At 54.8% G+C, this 24,019-nt stretch overlaps 1 protein-coding gene across 7 annotated transcripts in view; it reads right to left on the reverse strand.

The window, feature by feature from the left end:
• The window catches only part of LOC103091851 (paired box protein Pax-5), a 192,450-nt gene that overhangs the window by 39,441 nt on the left and 128,990 nt on the right, over positions 1 to 24,019 (reverse strand). For all 7 annotated transcript variants that reach the window (XM_076065650.1, XM_032949694.2, XM_076065652.1 and 4 more), the window contains 2 exons: positions 10,189 to 10,355; positions 4,274 to 4,388 (listed from right to left, as the gene is read on the reverse strand). In XM_076065650.1, coding sequence (XP_075921765.1) covers positions 4,274 to 4,388; positions 10,189 to 10,355 — 282 coding nt within the window. The remainder of the gene's footprint in view (positions 1 to 4,273; positions 4,389 to 10,188; positions 10,356 to 24,019) is intronic.

The following is a 24,019-nucleotide window of genomic DNA, read 5'->3' on the forward strand; positions in this document are numbered from 1 at the left end:
CGCTAGATGAGTCTCGTTGCAACACTCGCTAGGTGAGTCTCGTTGCAACACTCGCTAGATGAGCCTCGTTGCAACACTCGCTAGGTGAGTCTCACTGGAACGCTCGCTAAGTGAGTCTCGTTGCAACACTCGCTAGGTGAGTCTCGTTGCAATGCCCGTTAGGTGAGTCTCGTTGCAACACTCGCTAGGCGAGTCTCATTGCAACACTCGCGAGGTGAGTCTCGTTGCAACACTCGCTAGGTGAGTCTCGTTGCAACACTCGCTAGGTGAGTCTCGTTGCAACACTCGCTAGGTGAGTCTCGTTGCAACACTCGCTAGGTGAGTCTCGTTGCAACACTCGCTAGGTGAGTCTCGTTGCAACACTCGCTAGGTGAGTCTCGTTGCAACACTCGCTAGGTGAGTCTCGTTGCAACACTTGCTAGGTGAGTCTCCTTGCAACACTCGCTAGGTGAGTCTCGCTGCAACACTCGCTAGGTGAGTCTCGCTGCAACACTCGCTAGGTGAGTCTCGTTGAAACACTCGCTAGGTGAGTTTCATTGGAACACTCGCTAGGTGAGTCTCGCTGCAATGCCCGCTAGGTGGGTCTCGTTGCAACACTCGCTAGGTGAGTCTCGTTGCAACACTCGCTAGGTGAGTCTCGCTGCAACACTCGCTAGGTGAGTCTCGCTGCAACACTCGCTAGGTGAGTCTCGCTGCAACACTCGCTAGGTGAGTCTCGTTGAAACACTCGCTAGGTGAGTCTCGTTGGAACACTCGCTAGGTGAGTCTCGTTGCAACACTCGCTAGGTGAGTCTCGTTGGAACACTCGCTAGGTGAGTCTCGTTGCAACACCCCCTAGGCGAGTCTCGTTGAAACACTCGCTAGGCGAGTCTCGTTGCAACACTCGCTAGGTGAGTCTCGTTGGAACACTCGCTAGGTGAGTCTCGTTGGAACACTCGCTAGGTGAGTCTCGTTGCAACACTCGCTAGGTGAGTCTCGCTGCAACACTCGCTAGGCGAGTCTCGTTGCAACACTCGCTAGGTGAGTCTCGCTGCAACACTCGCTAGGCGAGTCTCGTTGAAACACTCGCTAGGTGAGTCTCGCTGCAATGCCCGCTAGGTGAGTCTCGTTGCAACACTCGCTAGGTGAGTCTCGCTGCAACACTCGCTAGGTGAGTCTCGTTGGTACACTCGCTAGGTGAGTCTCGTTGGAACACTCGCTAGGTGAGTCTCGTTGGAACACTCGCTAGGGTTTGTGCTCACTTTATCCGACGTGCATCACTCAGCGCGATCGCAACATTTTTTTTTTAATTCATGAGCACGGATTCACAGGGCCATGAATATTTAATTAACAATTATAACGTGCGGTAAGTTAGGTACAAAAACGCGTTAAAATATTAACACATATATTGGGAAGGCTGCAAATGAAATTTTAATTTTTTTAACAACAAAAAAAAGCCACGAGGGTTTTTTTTCGTTATCGTTAACAGTGCGGATGAAATGATCAAAGACATTGATATTGGTCTGTTTTCTCGGTTTGCTACTTTTATGAGATTCCCTACTTGTTGTGGAAAAATAATAGCTGCAGGGGTTTGGGGTACCGATCTGCTTTGTTCATGGATTTTGTCATTGACGCGATCGTTGTCTTACATGAGGACCTTCTCATCATCAAAACACTAATGGGGCCAAGATGGCAATCTGCTCCCTTAGCCTCGCTGGGATATTACCTGGTTCGTAAACTCACCTACCCACTCGCCACCCACCCACCACTCACCCACCCACCCACCGAGAGCAGCGTCTGACAGTAGTGTTCGCTGAGAGAAGAGGAAGAGACAGCTCATTGATGAGAGTGTGGCTGTACCAACGACCGTCATAGTAGCAGTAACAGAGAAACAAGAAGGAGCCATGTCAATGGGAAGGGGGTGGGGAGCGGCTGTCGTGAATTGTTAACCGTTGTACAACAATCGGGTGAACAATATTGCGCTCGATTCTATCAGAGCGAGATAACGACCGCGATTTCCGCTACGACAGCACTGGGAGAGATGGAGGGAGGCGTCCAGGTTACCGCGGGACACACGAGCCCGTCCACACAGACAGACAAACCCACCACACACACACACACAGAAGCAGACGGGCAGGCGTGACACGGGCCCAGTAGCCGGGACGCCTCGGGTCCCCCGCCGAAGACGGGAAGCGCGACAATGCGCAAAGGAAACCGTGATCCCTCCGCTCGCATTCTAGAGCAGAGTTGGGCGGGTTGTGCCTCTCGTGTCGCCCCTCGCGATTTTCTGTCGGCGGGGGCCGCCGTCCGCTGGTTTAACGGGGGTCGCGCTTGGCAAGCGGACCGCCACGGCGCGCAGATTTGCAGGCGGGCGGCCCATTGTTGTCACCTCCGGACCTCGGCGTCTGAATCCCGGTGGCCTCGACGAGGCGGAGCTAAACGACGCCACGCCGCGGGCGAGAAAGCACTCCCCCTCCGACGGAGTCGAATGGAAACGGCACGGCACGATATTTTCCTCGGCGAATTGTTTTTCCTGCGTATCGATCCCGGGTCACGCTATCGTCGCCGAGTGGAGTCGGATTTCGCGTTTTCCTTTCCCCTCCACCCTGCTATCGCCAGCAAATTGAGCTCACACGAAGGTAATTGTACAAATGTGATCGCTCTAAACGGATCACGATTTGTCCAGAGACGCGTGGCCCCGGCGAGGCGCGCTGAGCCTGCGCGGCGTCGCCGCGGGGCGTGGAGCCGTCGCGAGCTGACGAGGCGTCTGCGTCGCGCGGGGCGGCACGCGTGGAGCTTCCCAGCGCTTACCCCCCACACCGCCCCGCCGGGGGCCGGTTTGCGCGAGGACCGAGAGTTTGATTCCTAGACACGGCCGCACGCACGCGTCGCGCCGATTGGTTACGGGCCGCCCCCCTCCGCCCCCCACCCCCCACCACCTTAATGAAATCGCTCGAACTACGAGGGCCCGGAGAGGCGTCTCCGACGGCAACGTGAGCGCGCCTCGACCACACGAGTGACGTTCCATCGCCCCGCGAACTTTCAACGCCACCGCCGCCAAATCTCCGACAGGTGGGCGGAAGCGGTTCCCGCCGGCGAACGACGGGGGGGAAGGGCGGGGGAGGGGCGGGGGTGGGGGCTGCGATTGCATCCGCCCCGAACGCCGAGCGGGCGACGGTCTCTGCGCGTCGGCGCGAGACAACCCGCGTCGCCCTCGCCCATCGCTCGCACCTGCCGCGCACCTGCGTAGCGCAACGCAGCGCCCCGCACGTGAGTGCGCTCGGACACCTGCGCGTGTCGTTGCGCGCGTTTTGCGAATGCGTGGAGTGGCGGCGCAGTGGTCGGCGATGTCCGCGTCACCCCTCCGTGCGCTGCGCTGACAGCACGACTCCCGACAGTCGGTGTAGGCTACTTTATTCGAGGGATCTTTTGTGTTTGTTACGGGCATGTCAATTGGGGGAGGTTTTGTTCACGAGCATTCATTAATGGGTGGCGTGGCACGCACGCACGCAAAACGACAGCGACAAGTGCTGGAACAGCTATCGTGAGCCGCCCCTGGGTGCAAAGCGATCGTGGGTTACAATTCGTTGGCATTGGTGATAGGTAGACACTGGGGATCATTGTTTCAATTGCTATGTAAACCTGGCCTGGGCATCCTCTAGGCTGACTCAGACCACAATGAGAACTTGTTACAATGCATCACCATCTCGGGGGACAGAGACGGCCTTTGTGCGACGCATATAAGCAGCAGCCTTACACCTGTTTGCTCGGACAATGGGACGTGGACAAGGTGTAGGAGCCGGGAGGGTGTGTGATTTGACGATTTGAGTCTCAGCATGGAGCTCGCGTTGCCCCGGGATTGGTCACCGCCAGCAGCAGCAGCAGGAGGAGGAGGAGGAGTTGGCAAGGCGAGCGGGAAGAGTTGAGAAAAAGGGAGAGACAGCGAGAGTGCAAAGCGAAGGGCACAGCTCCGGGGTTTTCGTCTGCTGCTCTTCGTATCGCAGCTTACGTCTCACGGTCGGGCGGTCGTGGGTTCCATCGCGGTCAGCCCGTCATGATCATCATCATCATGGCCGTCATCATCACCGTCACCATCGCCGTCATCAACGGTTGCATCCATGAATTGGAATAAACGACCGGGCGTTCAATCTGCATTCAACTTAACCACGCCTTGCAGGCGTGGGATTCAACAGCATCGCCGTCATCGCCGTCATCGCCGTCGTCGCCGTCATCGCCGTCGCCGTGAAGCGCGAGACCGAGCGACCGCGACCTGCGGGAGCCCCTCGGCACTCACCGGTGACGAGGGGGTACGACTGCGCCGTCATCTCCGGGGTGCCCGGCCCCACCATCCCAGACTTCACGTCGTCCATGCCGGCTCCCAGGGCCGATAGAGGAGGGTACTCGGTTCCCTGGGGGCGAACGCACGCACGCACAGGCGAAACACGGACAATCGTGAATCAAGGTTAGCAAGGCACAGGTTCACATTTTATACAGAGTGGACAAAACGCATCGGCATCTCGGTTCAGCACGAGCCGGCAGAGGCGATCGCCGCCGCGCGACGATCGCCCGCGGCGTCTCGCCCGCTCTCACGCGCTCGCAAATTCCACGATCCCAAGCCGGGGACCGCTGGCCGGAGAGAGACCGGCCAGTGGAGGAATTGAACTTGGGCTCTAGGCTGCCGCTGGCTCGGCGCTCCAACGCCGCGGCGGGAGCCGCCCGCCTCGAGCTGCGAGGTCACCGGTTCTCCAGGCGCCTTCAGCCAACCTCCGAGTGCCATTGCCGTGTTTACGGCGTGAAAGCTGTGCACACTCGCCCAGCCTCAAGTTGTGTGAGCAGCTCCTCGCCGTTTTTGTTTAATCAGCAATTTAACCCCACAGCGGGGGGGGGAGGGGGGGTGAACTACCACCACCTCCGACTCGACGTCTGAGGCCAGGGATGAGTCCTAGTGTGAGGAGCGGCAGGGGCAGCGGTTAGCGCTGCACTACGAACCCGGCGGACTCTAGTTCGATTCCCGCTCACGGTCACCAACTCCATTGACGATCATCTGAAGCGGTCTTGGGCCTCCCCTCGGTCGACTCGGCCTCCAAAATGAGTACCTGGTGCGGTGTGTAAGCATCGCTACTGGGGAGACAAATGTGGTCGGGCGTGGTGCCGGCTACCCACCCCCTCGTGTACTTTTGCGGCCTTCATAGGTGCTCGTCAACAGCACTTGCCCCTATGGTCTGTTAAAGGCTAAACGGGGGTATTTTGCCTTTGTTGTTCTAGTTTGCGTGACCTCAGTGGGTCGTCGACAGGTCAACTTGACCAACGACGTTGATGCCGCCTGCTATAAACCCACAGCTGTTGCAGAGTCAACACCCACATCTCTCTTTAAAGAGTCTCATCACCACCACAACCTGGACCAGAGGCCTTCACTGCATGACAAAATCCAAGCAACCATTCAAGGGCAGCCCTGACAGAATCGCACGACCACCGCCATCCAGGGGGCTCACTCTTTGCTCGCCGGATTCGTGAGAGTACAGATTAACAATCGCAAACAACTCGGTGTTCAGGTGGCAGACTGTAATACGGGTTGTTGTTTTGTTGGGGTTAGATCGCGTAAACATATAAATGTGTCGTTAAACAGGCCACCACCCGACACAGCCAACTAGTAAAGTTCGTCAATTGGCCGTGTCGGGTGGTGGCGGGTTTCACGACATATTTATATTTACGCGATCTAACCCCAACAACAACAACAAAAACCTGTTTTCTGGATGACAGTGGTCGCGAAAGGCCACTTCGTGTTAAAGTGGTGCACCGTGCCGAGAGACTACGCGCCCGGGGAGGGGAGCGGCCCAGCGTACAGGTGCACGCATTCCGCGCTACCACATCCGCCCGTCACGCGTTTATGTGGCAGCCTAAGAGCATCGGGCTGGATGCGCGCGCACGCACGCACACGTAAATATAAATGCGTCGTTAAACCCGCCACACACACACGAGCACTCGTAAAAACGACAAACAGTCTCCGTGGCGCCTAATAAACTGGTCGGCGAGCACCTATTAAGGTCGGCCACGGCGCTCAAGGGGGGTGATGCGGCCAGCAAAGCGCCCAACTCCACCCCTCTGTATCCCCGGTGCTTTTGCCCACCGCGCCGGGCACTCGCTTAAGGCTAAAGCCGATCGAGGAGGTTGTCCGGGACTGGTTCGGACATTCGCCACCGATGCAGTCAAAGTCGTGGGATCGAACCCGGCCGGCCAGGGTCCGCACCCCGACCGCGATGCCACCGCTCCGCCGCGCCCACTCCCTCCGCGCGCCCCGCGCCCGCTAAAAACACCGTGCCCGGGGCCGAGGGAGTCGAGCGGCGAGGATGACACGCGCTTGTTTTTTCGCCCCCGAGATCCAATCGCCTGCGCTCGGGAGATCAGCGCTGAGCCCAGGGGCTGTCATCGTTTGGACGGTGGAGGGGGTGCTTCCGAGCAAATCTTCTCATCAACCGACGCTGCCGACACCCGCCCCCCCCCACCCCCCCCCCCCGTGTCACGCAGGCAAGTGCGTCCACGCGTCGCTCTTCCTCGACGCACGGGCCCCGAGCCCCCTCGCGCTCGCACGTGCCCCCGGGGCCACTGCGCAGCGGAGAGAGCACGGCTGTCAGGGTCGCGAGTTCAAGCACCGCTCAGAGGATGGTGCAGTTTGGTGGGGATTTATATCGACATCGGGATGGGCTTGCCCCCACCATAAGAATATGGAATTTCCACCACGAGCTTGGGACCAGCAATATAGATAAGCACGCTGTGTGTGCTGTTTGCGTGGCGTAGGTGTGTTCGTGTGCATGTTGCGTGCATGTGTGTGGTGCGTGTGTGCCTGTCATGTCTACGTACGTGTGGTGTGTTTGTGTGTTTTTGGCATGTGAAGTTTGTGACCCATGTGTAGTATCTGTGCTGTATTTGTGCGTTCATATGCAATGCTGTGTGCGATGTGTATGCTATGCGGTGGTTATGCCCTGCGCGGTGTGTATGCCATGCCGTGTGTATGCTATGCTGTGTGTGTCCTATGCGGTGTCTACGCTATGCGGTGTGTATTTCTATGCTATGCTGTCTGCAATGCTTCTGCCGTTTGCTATTGTGTGCATGCTGTCCTGGCGCGCATGCTACTTTCTACTTGCCATTCCGCGCGGGCGCGCGCGCTGTGCGGCGCGTGAACGCTGTGCGTGCGTGCAGTGCCCCGACACACGGCCGCACAGCCGTCGTGTAGCGGGGAACAGCTGACAAATGGGGGAGCCAGGGGTCAGGGGGCCAAGTGGCAGGAGGAGAGGTGGGGTGGGGTGGAGGGGGTGAGTAGGGGGAGGGGTGATAGAGGGGGGCCCAGCGGCACCGCCAGTTAAGCTAATCCCACTGCCCAGTGCCGCCACGATCGCCTCTTCACTGATTTATCACTTGATTAATTCGAGGGGACGGAGAGGAAATGAAAATGAACTCAATTAGGCAGTGGTCTCTGCCACAAAGGGTTTAAGTGTGCGGGCTGGGGAGTAATTACTAGACCCCCGTGCTTAATAGCCTGACGAAAGTAAATAAAGGTTACCGCTGGTAATACGCACTTTCAGCGATAAAGTTACAAGGCAAGGCAACTCGATTTCATTGTCCCCTGGTATTAATCTTGCCCGTACGGGGCCCGTGGGGTTGAGAGGTGCACGGAAAACACTACAACAATATAGAGACGATAAATCTTCATGAGAGAGCTTCATCTCGCCGGAAAATGCGCTTTAATTGCGCCGAAATCAGAGCGAGTTTTGAATGTGTGTTTTACTGGAGGGGGGATTCTTTTAATTTATACCGCGCCACGTTCAGCCACACCTTTCTTTTTTCTCTCTCTCTCTCTCTGTTCCTTCGTCTCTCTCTCTCTGTTCCTTCGGTGTAAAATTTTACGGCCGAGGGCTTATAAAGGTCATGAAATATCTCAATGACTTCAGTGCGAGGGGTTTTTTTTTATCATCATCGCTCCCTAAAACTTTCTCGGCGAAATTAAAACGAAAAAAAAAGTAAAATCAGGTGGAAGGCACAAGACAAGCGCGGCGTGCACAATGCCTGCGGTGCGGCGCCCTCGCATGAAGTGCGGCTTTTGGCCTTTCGCCGGAACGACTATCTCGACTCTCTCCCACGTTATCTGCGTCTGCGCTGCCACTTTTAAAGGTTTCTCCGGCCTTTGGGGATATCTATCGCGCCCGCCGCCACCGCCGCCCACGCCCGAAACGTTTGGCGCAGCTTTGCAGATTTGAATCCCTGGGACTTGCCGGCTATCGCGATGTGCCGCTCGTGTCAAACGCAGCCGCTGTCCCGGTCCGCGGCCTCCGAATACCGATCGGTGTAGCGTGTTCGCTGTCGTCGTATCGAATGCTACTGTATGAAGATATTGGATTCTTGTTGATCGATTGAGCCATCATTTGTGGCCAGGTCGCTTCTGAAAAAAAACAATAAGCTAATCGCTCAGTGGGCTTTACCTGGTAAAATAAACGAACATCGTAGTATTTGTATAATTGTTTCTTACCTTTCCGACACTCGGCACTCCTATCGCATTGTTGTTGTATTGTTTGTTGTTGTAACGTTGTGACCCTGTGCGCATACTGGAAATCAAGCATACGTAAGTCTGCTTTGAAAATCAATTTATTTCAAGCGGCCTTCCCTCTTTAGCTTGGTCGCCTTCCCCCTGGTTCTGTTTTTGTTTCCTGCTTCCCATGCATTGCGCGATGGGATCCTAGGATAGGATGCGCATTACAAATTTGAATTATTATTATTATCTGTGAAAAAGAGCTTTGTAACTCATCGGATTCCTCAAGTATAAATAAAGATTCCAATGCTGTCCGTTAACACAGAGTTCCCACCGCCGTGATGTCGAATACGCACAGACCGATGTCACGTATTTGCATTCAATAGTAGTTTTAATCTATCAAGGTTCTTATCTAACACGTATGAACGAAAGCAGCTCATTGACTTGTACTTTCTAATGTTGTAGATGGGGTACGAATATACATTTTGGCACGATATATTATATAGGCTCATAAGCAGACCAATTATAAACCATTTTTTTATCGAGGCCCCAATTTCTTTTTAAATGTATTTTGTTGAATTTGCACGTTTTAGAGGATGCTCAATTCCAATGAACAATCAGAATCTAAAAGCCACCAAAGGTAAGTTTTGGAGTTCAGGTCCATCACAATTGGGGGACAAAAATGTCGAAGTGTTTGTGGGTGTTTTCAACCGGGGCCTATAAAATATATTATTATTGTTATTTTATCTGGAAGAGTTGAGGGTCCTGGAGCCAAACATAAAATGACATTAACTCCGTTTTTGGTCTTGAAAATTTTGTTTGACGCAAAAGCTACAATCCCAGTGGGCAATGCCCACTAACTATCTATTAACTATTTTTTATTTTAGCAGATAAGGCCCACTCAGCTATGTAGTGGCTGTTTTTCAGAAGCGACCTAGCTATCACAAATGATAGCTCAACAAAGTGGCTTATCACGTGGAAATGTGTAGCAGCCAAATACTCCAAACGCGTGACGTTGATTCTTAATGTGTAGGGAAAACCGGAGGGCCTGGAGAAAAATCCACGTGACCACGGTGAGCGAGAACACGCAATCTCCAAATATGCAGCAGGCGTCTGGGTCGGGATCGAACCCACGACCTCCTGTATACCAGGCGAGGTAGTGAACATCTCTTAGCCACAGTGGTGTGGCGCCCACTGTGGAACCACCCTGCCCACGCTGGAGGTCAACAGAGCCGGTGCTCACAGGCACAATGCCGCACAGAGACAGGTGAATCAATGTTCTGCGCATTGATCGATGCAGAGCATCTGTGGCAGCCACAGTCAAAGGCGAGCAATTAGTTTAGTGAGCGTGAGAGGGAAATCTAGAGGTGAGAGAGGGAGGTGAGAGAGGGGGAGAGGAAAAGAGGGCCGAATGAGAGGTGACAGGGGCGAGAGGTGAGGAAGAGGTGAGAGGGTGATAGCAGGATCCCACGGTACCGGACCAGCCATTTGACTTGTTGCACAAAACTGAGTGTGAACGAGTGTGTGAGCGGGGCGGGCGAAAGCGAGTGAGAGCGAGTGCGAGCAGGCCAGCGGGCGGGTAAGCGTGCGTTGAGGGCGAGCGGGCGGACGGGCGGGCGTTGTGCGAGCAAGTGTGAGCGAGCGGCCGGCCGAGCGGGGGCGAGCGGGACCGAGCGGGGTGAGGGTACCTGCTCGGGCTTGCCGTGCTCGGCGAACACCTCGGCGTAGTGCTGCCGCTCGAACGCGCGCTCCAGCGCCTCCAGCTGCTGCTGCGCGAAGGCGTCGGAGCGCAGCTGCTTGCGCACCGCGTCGCCGCTCACGGGGGAGTCGCCGGCCTGCACGGGGCTCACCACGTCTGGTTCGCGATGCACACCGGACGAGCGTGGTCAGCCGCGGCGCGACGCAACGGCGCGACGCGGTGCGACGACCACGGAACCGCACTGCGATGCCGGCGGTCGAATGCAATGAAGCAATGCGTCGCAATGCAATAACATCCGATGCAATGCTACGAAGGGCAATGTGGTGCACTGCGACAGGCAGTCAGGCTGGCAGGCAGTGCCTCTCTCGTCTACAAACAAAATGACTGACTGATGCAAGCCTGATCCCGCCGATGTGACATTGTGTGTCGAAACCGGTTCAGAGTTTGCCTGTCTTAAATCAACCCCTGCCGAATTGATGCACTCGCAGAAGGCCTGCGCGGCTGAATGGGCTGTGTGAGACCAACTTGGACGTTCACATGGAGAGACGGGCGCACGTGTGCAGGAGACGTGCGCCGTCCACTCATCGCTTTCGTCGTCGACAAACAGAGGCGAGAGAGGCAACGGACGAATCTCCTCCGCGAGCGAAGCCCAACAATCGTTGTTAGCGACCGCGCGTCTACGCCGGGGGGGGGGGGGAACTCGCTCTGCATCTCGACAACTTTGAGACTTGGGACCAAGACAACCGGGGGACTTGGGGCCGCCAGCACCGCCGGAGGTCTGGGCTCGGGCAGAGCACGCGGTGAGCGGGCGACCGCGCGACCGTTTGTCACGAGCGGCCCGAGATCGCGATAATTTTTAAGTCGCGTTTTTTTGTCGTTGAGTGAAGTTTCGCTTTGACACCGAGCGGGCGGGCGGGCGGGCGGGCGGGCGCACCGGCAAGCGAGCGAACGCAAGGGTTGCGTCTGCGCGACGAGCCCAGCGAACTGGAGCAGGCGGCGGTGACAGAAGCGGAACAAATGAAGACATTACAAAGCAATTAGGGCAGAGAATATTTCACCCGGAAAAAAATAAATTATGAAAGAAGAAAAAAACCCTCGGCAGAAAGCTAAATTATGCCACGAGCTCTCGCGCCGAATGCGGAGAAGAGTGATTTCCAGGGCCGAGCCGCGGAAAGAACTGTACAGGGTTGGGGCGCCGGGGGAGATGGATTGAGCCGGGCTGCAGGGGCTCCCGGGAAGAGAGCGGTGAGAGTGAACGCCGGCTGCAGTGCGGGGCAGAGTAAGACACAGATGAGGATAAGAAGGGAGACGCTGTTCCGCTTCAAGGTGTTTGCGAATGTATGGCTGTGAATTACTTGGCACTGTATTATAAAAGGCCAGTGTATTTCCCCACTCAAAGTGGCGCCTTATTTTAGCGGCCCAGGAGGGATGGTGAGCCGAGTCAATCCAACGGCTAGAAACTTTACTCTCGGGCATCAACTTGGTTGACGCGTGAACCACAGCAAGAGGGAGACAAAGGCGGCCAGGCAGAGCGCCGGCCACCCCCACCCTATCGTGCGTCATGCCGGTCTTAACAGGTGCTCACTGCTTGCCGCTGCGACCTATGCTCAACAATGAAAGGTCTTTGTGTTCATGTACACAAACGTGTGTTCATACACGTTTGTGTACATGTACACAAACGCGTGTTCATACACGACCACAAAGACAACGATCTCCCCTATCGCCTGAACAGACTGTAGGGGCAAGTGCTGTTAGCGAGCAGCACCTATGAAGGCCGGCAAGGCACACGAGGGGGTGGCTTGCCAGCACTACGCCCGGCCGCCTTTGTCTCCCCAGTGGAGTGGAGATGTTTGCACACCGCACCAGGTACTCATTTGAGGATGAGTCGACCTAGCGGAGGCCCAGGACCGGTTCAGATAATCGTCACCGATTTTGGCCGTGAGTGGGAATTGAACTCGGGCCGCCGGGTTCGTTACACTACAGCTCCCCACGACCACAGACACGCGCACAAGCGCGCGGAAACGCGCGTGCACAGTGGATTTATTTACAATGGCAGGGACCGCAGTCAGATTCCCCAATGGGGGACGAACATAAAATAATTAGAGAGCGGCGTGCGATGAGGTGCCGCATCTGACAATAAACGTGATTCATGGAGATGATAGTGGCGATGTCAGCGATAATATCGCATCGTCAAAGTCAAAGTGTCTCCCCCCCCACCCCCCCACCCCCCCGGCTCAAATGAACTATGTGCGGCGTTCATCTCTGTTTATGGCGGCAGTGGTGGAAATTCCACATTCTTATGACAGGACTGAGTTGATCCATACAATGACGGCTTTCTACCTTTATGAACCCTTGAGAGATGATGGGTTGAGCCTCCCGACCTTATAATTGCGACCTGCATCGCGCCAAGCACAACGTCGTCACCCAGCTGGGAAGCATCTCTCGTGTTATTGATACAATAAGCGTGCCGCCCAGTGCCGCCAATAGTGCAAACTATGGGATAGGCACGCAAACACCAGCACACGAATAAGCCAGCTGATCCGTCTGTGTGTGTTGTCAACGTGACAGCAAGACATCTACAAGAATTGCATACCAAGGCATCTCGCTACAGTGCTCTCTCTCTCTTTGTAGATAGTTCAAATGTGCAATTATTATGGGACGTGTCATCAGCAGTGCGCGCTGGCCGCTGTGACGCACGGTTCGGTTACGTGATCATGGCCACTAAAGAAATGCCACAGAAAACTCAAAAGTGTTGCAGGGACCGTGAATAATTGCATGCTGGGAATGACATTGAGACATAAAAGAGGAGCCCGTGGACGAGAGCACATACACGGGTCATTTGACGTAAGTTAGTCCGCGCAGAAAGTTCAGCGGGCTTGGGCAGGACACGTCGATGGTCAAGAATTATAGCGGAGCGGCTGCCCGAGGGACGGAGCGCGCCCCGGGACGACGTCGACCGGGGAGATGGAGGGACAATTCAAATATGTAAATGAGGGGAAAACCCCCGGCACAACAAATTGGGCAATGGAATCGGCTCGTGTGCAGGTGATAGGTGGACTGTCACAGCGTCGTGCAATTATGGCAATTGCTTGGGGGAAGCAGTGGATGGATCATGGCTAATGATGATTATGGCGAGGAGCGAAATTTGCTTCTGGAGCTTCTACAGCCGTGCAAGCAATCGCTTCATCACCATGGGGAATGGCCCTGGTATCCCTTCAAGTAGTAAACTCGAGCAGGCCTTTGGACAGACTGCACCTGGAAATAGGAATGTGGAATTTGTATCACTTGATAAAGGCTGCCAATGGGAACGAGCATCATCCAGTACTTGCTTGGCCACAGACAGGCTGACTTTACTCGTTTTGTTACTTAAATTATGCACTTATAGGGCATCTCCTGTAATGCTCGACACAACATATGAATGTTTCAAAGGTATTTTAACGATTCATCAACTCCAGAAATAGCGGCTGTTATTTTATTTTTTCCTGCAGTAAAACAATGATTAACCCGAATGAATTCCCATCATTTTCACAATCCGTAGCGGAGCGCGCACAAAATCGGGCGCGCTCTCCGCTCGTAGAATTAAGGCCGCCACCATTGCCGCTCATCAATCTCTGATAAATGAAAGGCTTTTTCCCACCTTAACTTTCAATCTGGTATAAAACACCATCATTTAAATCAAATCCAAAAAGGTTAAAAGCATTTTAAGTCTTACATGACCACTAACTGTCTCATGACTTCAAAACAGTAAATCACATCTCGCTCCAACCCTAAGCTTGTTCTCCTATTTTTCTCTGCGTGCGTTGCAGGGATTTCCTGCCTATGATCCGTTATTAACTCCAAAACAAAATGTTCTTCTCTTCCATCTTGTGGATTTGGCTGCCCTTTCCCCAGAGTTCAGCGAAACATGGCAACTTTAAAGTCTCGCAATCAGACTCTCTATATTAAAAAGCCACAGTCCTGGCTCTGAATCACTCATATATCAGTTTATGTCACCATGCGAGGTGTCACTCTAAATTTACGGGCGGTTAGATTCGCCGGGACTTACGATCCCCGGTCGCTATCGATCGCTCAATTTCGCTGGCCTGGAGGCGGCCGAAATGAAGCTGGAATGAACAGCCGCGTGGCAACTCATCGCGCCCATAATATCCCACTTAATCCAGCGCTTTTGTGGGCAGATGGAGTCGCATTGATCTGCCCTGTAACGTTGATCGCGCTGCTGGGACACGCGCTGTCCCCTTCATCGCGAGGGATTGACCCGGTGGCCGCCCGCGACCCGGGCACGCCAGGGACCGCACGGTCGCGCCTCCCCAACCCCCACCCCTTTCGCCCCCCCCCCCTCCCCCCAACTCACCCCTTCTCCCGTCCCCCCATCTCTGGGAAGCTGAGCCCCTGAGCTTCAGTCTTGCCCCTGTAGCCCAGACCTAAAACTCGCCCCAAGGCCTGCACTGAGCCTAGCGCTTGGTCCTCCCTCAAGCCCGGTCACTAATCCTGCTTACACACAACTCCCAACTCCAGGCTGACTCTGAGGCCTGCATCAAACCTGCCCCGTAGACCTGCCCAAACTGCAGCCAACCACCCGATGCTAACCCTAAGGCATACCTACACTAAACCGGCCTGACTCTTAGACCTGCTCGGTAAATCGCCATCCACCCAGGCGATGGTTGAATCCGAGCTCTAAGGTCTACGCCAAGCTCCTTCAGCGTGGCTATTAAGCCAGCCCCACAGCTTAGGCTCAAGGCTGCCTCTGAGGCCTGCACGAGTCTGTGCCCTTTTGCGCAAAATTGGAAACAAAGGGGCAACTATCACTTGACCCGAATCAATGTTCAAGCCTCACCCTGAGGCATACAACAATGTGCTTTTTTTGTTTTGTTGCAGATACGGAAATCTAGCTTTCGAAAAAAAAAACATGCTGCGTCCACGTTCAAACGAACATTTGGGGAGAGCTCATCTATTTTGGGGACCCTAAGCCATGGTGGAAATTCCATGTTGCTATGTTTGGACCAGTTTCTCCATAGATTGGCTACTATATACTTTCCACAAAGTGGTACCAAATGTATATGCCCAGTAGAGATGATGCTGATGATGATGCTCATTTGGCTGAGTTAAACCCCCGTTCAAAAGCGTGAACTCCCAAACACATGAGACAATATGCCAGATGGCATTGGTGATCAGATGTAGACGATGATGTTGTTGACAGTGATGACGATGATGACGTGCTTGAAAGTAAAAGGTCCCAGGCCTCACATTCGGCTCCACATTTGGAGCCTGCGGACAGGCAGGCTGTCGCGCCAGGTGTGTCCATCGAAGCTAATTGAATGACTGATCGTTTACCATGCCAGCCGCATTAACTCTATTGCCACACATATGACTCGCGCAGTCTGGAAAACCTGGCAGGCCCATATTGTGTTTCCTCCCCCACCGCCGCCACAGCGCCATGATTGACAAGGCGTCCATCACAACACACACGTACAGTGTGCATCGATAGTCAATGTGTCATACTGTACAAGCGCTGGGGCATTCCACGTTCCCATGGTGGGGGCGAGCGCTTGCATACGACGATTACTGTTAATATCGAATAAAGTGGTGTCCATTTGTATCCAACACAGGAAGGCAAAGGGCCGGACCGACCCTAGATGGGATTTGAACTCACGTCCTTCTGACTGCGAGCCGAGCGCTCGAACCGCTGTGTCACCTGACCGCGTGCGTGTTTAAATTACTCGCGACACAATCACTCGCTCGGCAAATGACATCAGTTCCAGAGAAAATGAGGAGCTAACATCGTGCATAATATTGTTTACAAAAAATATACACCCTGACATCCAGCACACACGGAGTGTGCATTATATTTCTAGAACGGTGCACGCAATATACCACTCATGCAAATGGATGAATGACACTCGCACGCACATACACGCGAGCGCACACACACACGCACACGCCTGCACGGACCCACACGCACACACACACACGTATGCACACACACACACAGCGAACAGAACACAGAGCCTAATTTGAGCAGAGCTGGCGATCCGTCACTGCATTTACAAAACTGTTAGCGCCAGATGTGGCCAGTAGCAATGATGCATCACTCACCCATCCCCACAACCACTCTTAATTTCCTCTCAATTTGCTGCACCTGCCTTTTGCTGCTGGTGGTGGCTGTGGCAGTGGTGGTGGTGGTAATGATATTAGTGGTGGTGGTGATGGTGAAAGTAATGGTGTTGATGGTGGCATTAATTATGTTGTTTGAGGTGTCGGTGGCAGTGGTGGTCGATGGTGGTGGTGCCAGGGATGGTGGTGCTGGTTGTATTAATGGTCGTGGTAGTGGTAGGGCCCACACTGATGATACTAACGGATCTCTTTCATTCCTGAGAGGCCATCAAACACTTCTGTCACCAAAATAAAATCAAAATGCCACTTCGCATCATTCCTCCATCACTACCGCTTCTCGAGTTGTGGTTTTCGTGTTAGGTTTCATTCGATGATTATATCCAAGTTTTGCTCTTAGCTTCATTGTCATAGTAATGCTGATGATCAGGCCAGAGTGCTGACATTTGCAGTGCACAACTAAAGGTTGAGAGTTCAAATCTCAGTCAATAAAATAAAATCTACGTTTCAATCCCTCCAAGATAGATAAATGCAGTACCACTTTGTAGGATGTCAACATAGAGACTGGCCCGCACCATGGCAAAGTGGAACTTCCACCACTGACGCAGGACTGGCCGTGGAAACGAGTTCCAACTCATTGATTATTTGAGCTGATGGGCACTCTCGACTGGAGCCTGTCACAGCCAACAGAGCAATGACGATCGATCATTTCAGAGAATAGAGAACGGCCCCAGAAAATGAGACCACAGAGGCACATCCACAGTTCACTGTCATCCTAACCCACGCAGCGCCCCTTCGTGATTCACAAACAACGAGTTTGACCTAACGTCAGTCACCCGACACATACGGTAAATACAGACAGAATTAAGTGAAAACCCAAAATCGTATGATGTTTTTTTGTTTTGTTTAAATATCTGTGCATTCATCGGTGACCGAGCTGAAACCATCAGACTCGCCACACTTGAAAAGCCAGTTTTATGCCTGGGATTTGAACCCGAGATCTCAGCGGCGCTGGCTCAGTGCTCTTACACGGACACACGCATTAGCATGAGCCGCAGCGCCTCCTCCCAGCGCCGCCACACCGCCACCTTCCCCCCCCCCGCCGCCACCGCGGCGAGCCAGCCAACCACATCATCAGCTCACATTTCTCGGGGGCACCTCTCACCTCGAACACGCCTGCGAAGATGCACAACAGGTGATTGGGGCGAGGTGAGCATCAGACAGGGATCCACGCACAGAAACCTCCACTCCCAAACACGGATTTATTTGGGAATTATCAGAGGTGCGGGGGAATTTCGCCGGGGGCAGGAGATGTTATTGACCTGTGGTAGGATTTTAGCCGGGACAACCATTGAGGTGATTGGCCAGCCCTTACGGAGGAGCGCCCCCCGAGATTGCCGCTGTCTGTGGAGCGCGCCGGCCTTCACGTCGCCAGCTCAGCGTGCTCTCTCTTACACACGCGCGCGCGTCACCTCCACCCCTGCGAGGCTTCAAATGTCACCGACTCCACGACGTTTTTGTTGTTGTTCTAAATGTGCATACGGTCAGGTGGTGCTGCGGCTGACGGGCTGAATGTGCAGACGGTCGGGTCTGTGTATCCATTGGCCACTCATTGCTGAGTTCACACGGAGCGGTGCTCAGACCCCCGCGCTCCCGTCAGGTTCGGAGGGAGCGCCCGCGACTCGGAGAGGGCCCACGTGGTGCAAAAGTTACGAGGAATGTCGCAGCGCTTAGAGAGGCAGGCCAAGCCATCCCGCAAGGCTGCCTTTGTGATGACAATTTACAGCACCTTTGTCAATCCACTGCTGGATGAGGGCCTCCCCAATGCCATGTCAGGCATGGGGGTTGTTGTTTCTTTCAATCATATTTCACCACACGGGTCAACACTCGCTGGTGAAGGTGTAGCAAGACTCGTTCAGATCTCATTCGCCCGTGGCTGGGGAACTGAACTCGGGTCTTGCCAGGTTCAAAATGCAGTTCACCATCCTCTGCGCCACGACCATGACATCCTCCTCAGCAAAGCGGCGCCTGCCCATTGCGTTGGATCACGCGGCTGGCGGCTACAATGGGTGCTGCGGGTGGCAGTGGCTTGGGGAGGCCTTCATCCAGCAGTGGACTGACCATGGCTAATGATGATGATTGCTCCGAGCGTATTATCATTGTTGACTATTCCCTTCGACTTCCGCTGCGATATCCACGTATTAATAGCATCGCAAATATTATACCTACGTAAGACGCGTGCTCCCTGTCACACTCAAAGCCATCTCCAGGCCCTCATCGCCCCCCCCGCCGCCCCTCTTTCACTGATCTCCCTTGCCGCGGAACAGTGGCGCCCGCGATGCCTGAAGCCTGGCGAATGAGCGCGGGTGATTCAGTCCCCGTGTCTGCCCCACGTAAAGCTCCTCGGAGCTGGGCTCGACTGAATTTAAGTGAAAAATCAACAGCCAAAAAAACCCCACTCGCGATGGGTTTTTCATTTTGTGCAGCCAACTGGTGACCGCGCCTGAGAACCATCTCTCGCCTCGCACGCCACACTCGCGAAGCCGGTTTAATCCCGGGTGGGAGGCCTGGGATTCGAACCCAGGATCGCAGCGCTGCCGGCTCAGAGCTGCGACGCAACTTTAGCCCAGAGTCACCCAACCACATTATTAATATTACTACTATCGACTTGCGGTGTGTGTAGACACATATACACACACACGTTACTTTGTGCGTGTGTGTGTGTATGTGCGGTAGTGTAGCGGTTAGCGCGCTTCGCTACAAACAAGCCCGTCGACATGAGTTCGATTCCCACTCACGGCCAACATCAGTGGCGATTATCTAAACAGGTCTCGGGCCTCCCCTAGGTCGAATTAGCCTCAAATGAGTACCGAGTGCGGTGTGTATTCTTCGCCACTGGGGAGACAAAGGCGGCCGGGCGTGGTGCTGGCCACCCACCCCTTCGTGTGCCGTGCCGGCCTTTATAGGTGCTCGCTAACAGCACTTGCCCCAACAGTCTGTTAAAGGCTGTATGGGGTATCTTCGTTTTTGTATATGTGCACACAGTTTGATCGTAAATGGGGAAAATATGCTGGAAAAGAAACCGAGAAGCAAATAAATTCTGCCTCCTCAAATGAACTTTGATCAGCGCTTTTCACATTTGGTGGCTCCGAGCCGGGTGCTGTAAATTCCACGCTTCCGTGGTCAGGCACCAGTCAGTCTCTCTCTCTCTCGAGCGCATCGTACGGCTGGCCATCGCAAACCGAACAAACTTCTGCGTACGGGAATGAACGCGCGGCGAAAGTAAAATCAAAACAACCGTGGGCCGGATTCCCCGCGTCAGAACCGGCACCGTTAACTTGGTTTGTTTTGGGGCAGGGGGCATTGAACAACAACAACAACCACCACTGTCGTGCTGCTGCTGCTGCTACTGCTGCTGCTGCTGCGACCCTCCACGTTGTGACGCGCCGCGGAGGAGGCTTTGCCCCGCGGCTGAGTGGCGTAATGAGCGTGAAGAGCGCTAAGTCAGCACTGAACGAAGAGAGGCAGGTCAAGTGTTTGCACTCCGCGGACCCCCCCACACCCCTCGGCCACCCCCTCCCCCTCCCCCTCTTCGTCGTGGCCCCCACCCCCCCGCTCCACCCGGCCCCCATCTCCCCCCCCCCCCCCCCGCTACTGTTTAATCAACTGGCCGATCGGCACAGCGAGAGGGTGCCGAGGTTGCACGCGCCACTGCCGCTACAAGCACCGCTGGCCAGGTAATTGGATAAAGGCGGCGGCGGTTAAAGAGGCCGAGCAATCCCGCAAATCCGCCTCCCGGACTGTGACGTCGCGATGAGACGCACGGCGGCTCGCAGCAGCAGCAGCAGCTGCAGCGCCACCCCCCACGCGGGCTCTCTCCCAGCTCCGGCACTCTCGCGTCTCCTCGTCGGACTCCCGACTCTCCCTGTGGTCTCCGACTCTTAGGCGTCGACCGACGTTGCCCACGCAGGGGGAAACCCTTTCCCCAAAGCAGGGTTCGTCTAGCGAGTTTTTTTTTGGGGTGTTTGTTTCAGAGCACGGTTTGACGCAGCTGAGGATCCTCATCTCCGCGTCGAAAAGTAGTGCCGGTTGGAAGGTGGGAATGAATCGACTGCGAGAACTATTTTCTTTTTCACGTGTTGTTTTTTTTTTGTGTGTGTCTGTGTGAGAATGCGGGAAAGTGCTGTTAGCGAGTAGCGCCTATGAAGGCGGGCACGTCACGTTGAGGGGGTGGGTCGCCAGCACCATGCCCGGCCGCCTTTGTCTCCCCAGTGGCGATGTTTACGCACTGAACCAGGTACTCGTTTGATGCTGAGTCAACATAGGGGAGGCCCAGGTCTGGAACATATGATCGTCAGTGATGTTTTCTGTGAGCGGCAATCGAACTTGGGTCAGCATGTTCGTAGCACAGTATGCTAACCACGACACTACCGCTCTCCACACAGACGTACATATGCGCATACAAAGACAAAAAAATATCCCGAAGAAAACGAAATCCCATGTACCCAAACACATGCAAACCCACCAACTTACACGCATGAACTTACGCGCATGCACACGCACACATTAACACGCACACTGGCACTCTCCATCTCTCTCCCGCTCGCCCCTCTCATCTCCACGTGTCCCCACTCGTAGAAAACACTCCCATGCCCTCTCCGCTGAGTCAACAGCCGCGTTCCCATCAAGGGCGCGCACTTGTGGAGCAAGCCAGCCATGCACCGAAATCCTGGAGGGCCTCATCGCTCAACTCTAACCCTTGCCATGACCCAGCATCCCTAGGACTAAGGCAGAATTCCTCACCCTAACCCAGAATCCCTAACCCAGAATCCCTCACCCTAACCCAGAATCCCTCACCCTAACCCAGAATCCCTCACCCTAACCCAGAATCCCTCACCCTAATCCAGAATCCCTCACCCTAACCCAGAATCCCTCACCCTAACCCAGAATCCCTCACCCTAACCCAGAATCCCTCACCCTAACCCAGCATCCCTCACCCTAACCCAGAATCCCTCACCCTAACCCAGAATCCCTCACCCTAACCCAGAATCCCTCACCCTAATCCAGAATCCCTCACCCTAACCCAGAATCCCTCACCCTAACCCAGAATCCCTCACCCTAACCCAGAATCCCTCACCCTAACCCAGAATCCCTCACCCTAACCCAGAATCCCTCACCCTAACCCAGCATCCCTCACCCTAACCCAGAATCCCTCACCCTAACCCAGAATCCCTCACCCTAACCCAGAATCCCTCACCCTAATCCAGAATCCCTCACCCTAACCCAGAATCCCTCACCCTAACCCAGAATCCCTCACCCTAACCCAGAATCCCTCACCCTAACCCAGAATCCCTCACCCTAACCCAGAATCCCTCACCCTAACCCAGAATCCCTCACCCTAACCCAGAATCCCTCACCCTAACCCAGAATCCCTCACCCTAACCCAGAATCCCTCACCCTAATCCAGAATCCCTCACCCTAACCCAGAATCCCTCACCCTAACCCAGAATCCCTCACCCTAACCCAGAATCCCTCCCCTAACCCAGAATCCCTCACCCTAACCCAGAATCCCTCACCCTAACCCAGAATCCCTCACCCTTACTCAGAATCCCTCACCCTAACCCAGCATCCCTCACCCTTACCCAGAATCCCTCACCCTAACCCAGAATCCCTCACCCTAACCCAGAATCCCTCACCCTAACCCAGAATCCCTCCCCTAACCCAGAATCCCTCACCCTAACCCAGAATCCCTCACCCTAACCCAGAATCCCTCACACTAACCCAGAATCCCTCACCCTAACCCAGAATCCCTAACCCAGAATCCCTCACCCTAACCCAGAATCCCTCACCCTAACCCAGAATCCCTAACCCAGCATCCCTCCTCTAACCCAGAATTCCTCGCCCTAACCCAGCATCCCTAGGCCTAACCCAGAGCTCAATATCCTTCATGCTCTCCAATTTTTCACTTAAAACAGCCAAGAAGGCACTGTTGTTAGAGCGCTCGACTCCCACTCGACCCGGTTAAGAGTTAAGGGACGATAAAGCGGACCGGCATCAATCGTTACATGGACAACGTCAACTCGTCTCTATTTCCTTTGTCTACTTTAGCAGTTTCCTCCAACCACGTCTCAAAGACAGCTTTGGCTGCTTTTGAGACGAAGATGGAGCGGGAGGATCAGCTCACGCGGCAACACAGCACCGTGTGCGATGGCGACGGCATGGGAAAGCATTCATCCAGCAGCGGATAGACTGTGGGATGATCATCATGATGATGGACACTCCAATTATGCTAACAGCATCTGAGCATGAAGGAAATATCCGTCCTTCCCTCAATTCCCCGCGAGAGCATGTCCACGTATTTACGTATTTACGTGGACATGCTGATCCTGTAAATTGCAGTGCGCCTCTCATATCATTAGCCTCCGAGGTACTGCGGTTAGAGCACAGGGTTGGCTCAGTCTATCATCATCGTCGTCATTATCCCTCGAGGGTGGATAAATGTGGTACCACTTTGGGACAAGTCAGCAGAGGCTCGCCGCCTACACACAAGCAACGTGGAGTTCGTTCAGAGTCACCGCATTGCCACGCGAACAGGGTCAAGCGCAATCTTCCAACGAGCGTGGCGTGGCCCTGAGCCGATGGTTGGAAATTCCACGGTCCTATGTCGGGGCCAGTCCTACCCACCGGATGCAAGTGGTGCCGCTTTGCGATTGCGACGCACGAACGCGGCACGTTGAACGTGACCCCCCCCCCCTCTCCCCCCTCCCTCCCGTTCCTCTCCGCCCGGCTCCCTCCATCCCTACGTGTGTTGGCTAATGTGCGAAGACACGCACGCGCACGCACACACACACATCACAATTACGCACGCGCGGGCGCACACTCGATCTCTCTCGCTCTAAAAACTGCACGAGGGCGGCTAATCCTATTTGCGTCCCACAGAGGGAAACAACAAAAAAAACCCAAGTCGACCTTTTCAGCCCGGAGTAGTCAATCAGACGGAGGATCAAGGAATGGCCTACCCTCGTGGGATAGAGAGTGCAAGAGAGAGAGAGAGAGGGGTAGAGAGAGAGAGAGACACGCGGGGAGAGGGAGAGAGAGAGAGGCGATGGAGGGACGTTCTCTCTGTGTGTGTGTGTGTGCGGCACGCAGGACTAATTTGCAGCAGACATGAATTGCGAGCCGCCGCGTCGGCAAGGCAAGCGCCGCGGAGCACGGAGAGCACCTCTGACTCTCCGAGCCGGCGCCCCCCCCCCCCTCCACCCCCAGCCCTCACCCCTTCTCCATTCCTGAACCCCGCTCGGGCCGTGATGGGGTGAGGACCCTGTCTCCCCCTGCACTGTGCTCTGACGACGAAGGTCTTGGGGGAAGACGGGCGGCTATTTCCTGAGCACGAGCGCTTGATTGGAAGCAGACTGTGGCAGGCCCGCGGGCTTGCAGTGGGGATGATGACGATGATGGTATTGGTGGCGACGGTGATGGTAAATTATAGTCTACGTGTTAAACTAGTAGGGGGCGGTGATGGGGAGGGATGGTGAAGATGGGGCTGGGGGCTCCGTTGCTACTCCGCTACCCCACAGGTGATGCTGCGGCCTGGGTTCAGGGGTTCACACGCAGCACCTGGCTACCTGCCACGCTTGAGAATCGTCGTGTTGAACAATCAGGTGCCTCTTCACACACGCACCGCACACAGGGTCGATAAAGTGAGTTCCGCC

The sequence above is a fragment of the Petromyzon marinus genome, chromosome 8 (genome assembly GCF_048934315.1).
Source record: "Petromyzon marinus isolate PM22_M1 ecotype Great Lakes invasive population chromosome 8, UKy_Petmar_22M1.pri1.0, whole genome shotgun sequence".
In the NCBI taxonomy this organism is placed as follows: domain Eukaryota; kingdom Metazoa; phylum Chordata; class Hyperoartia; order Petromyzontiformes; family Petromyzontidae; genus Petromyzon; species Petromyzon marinus.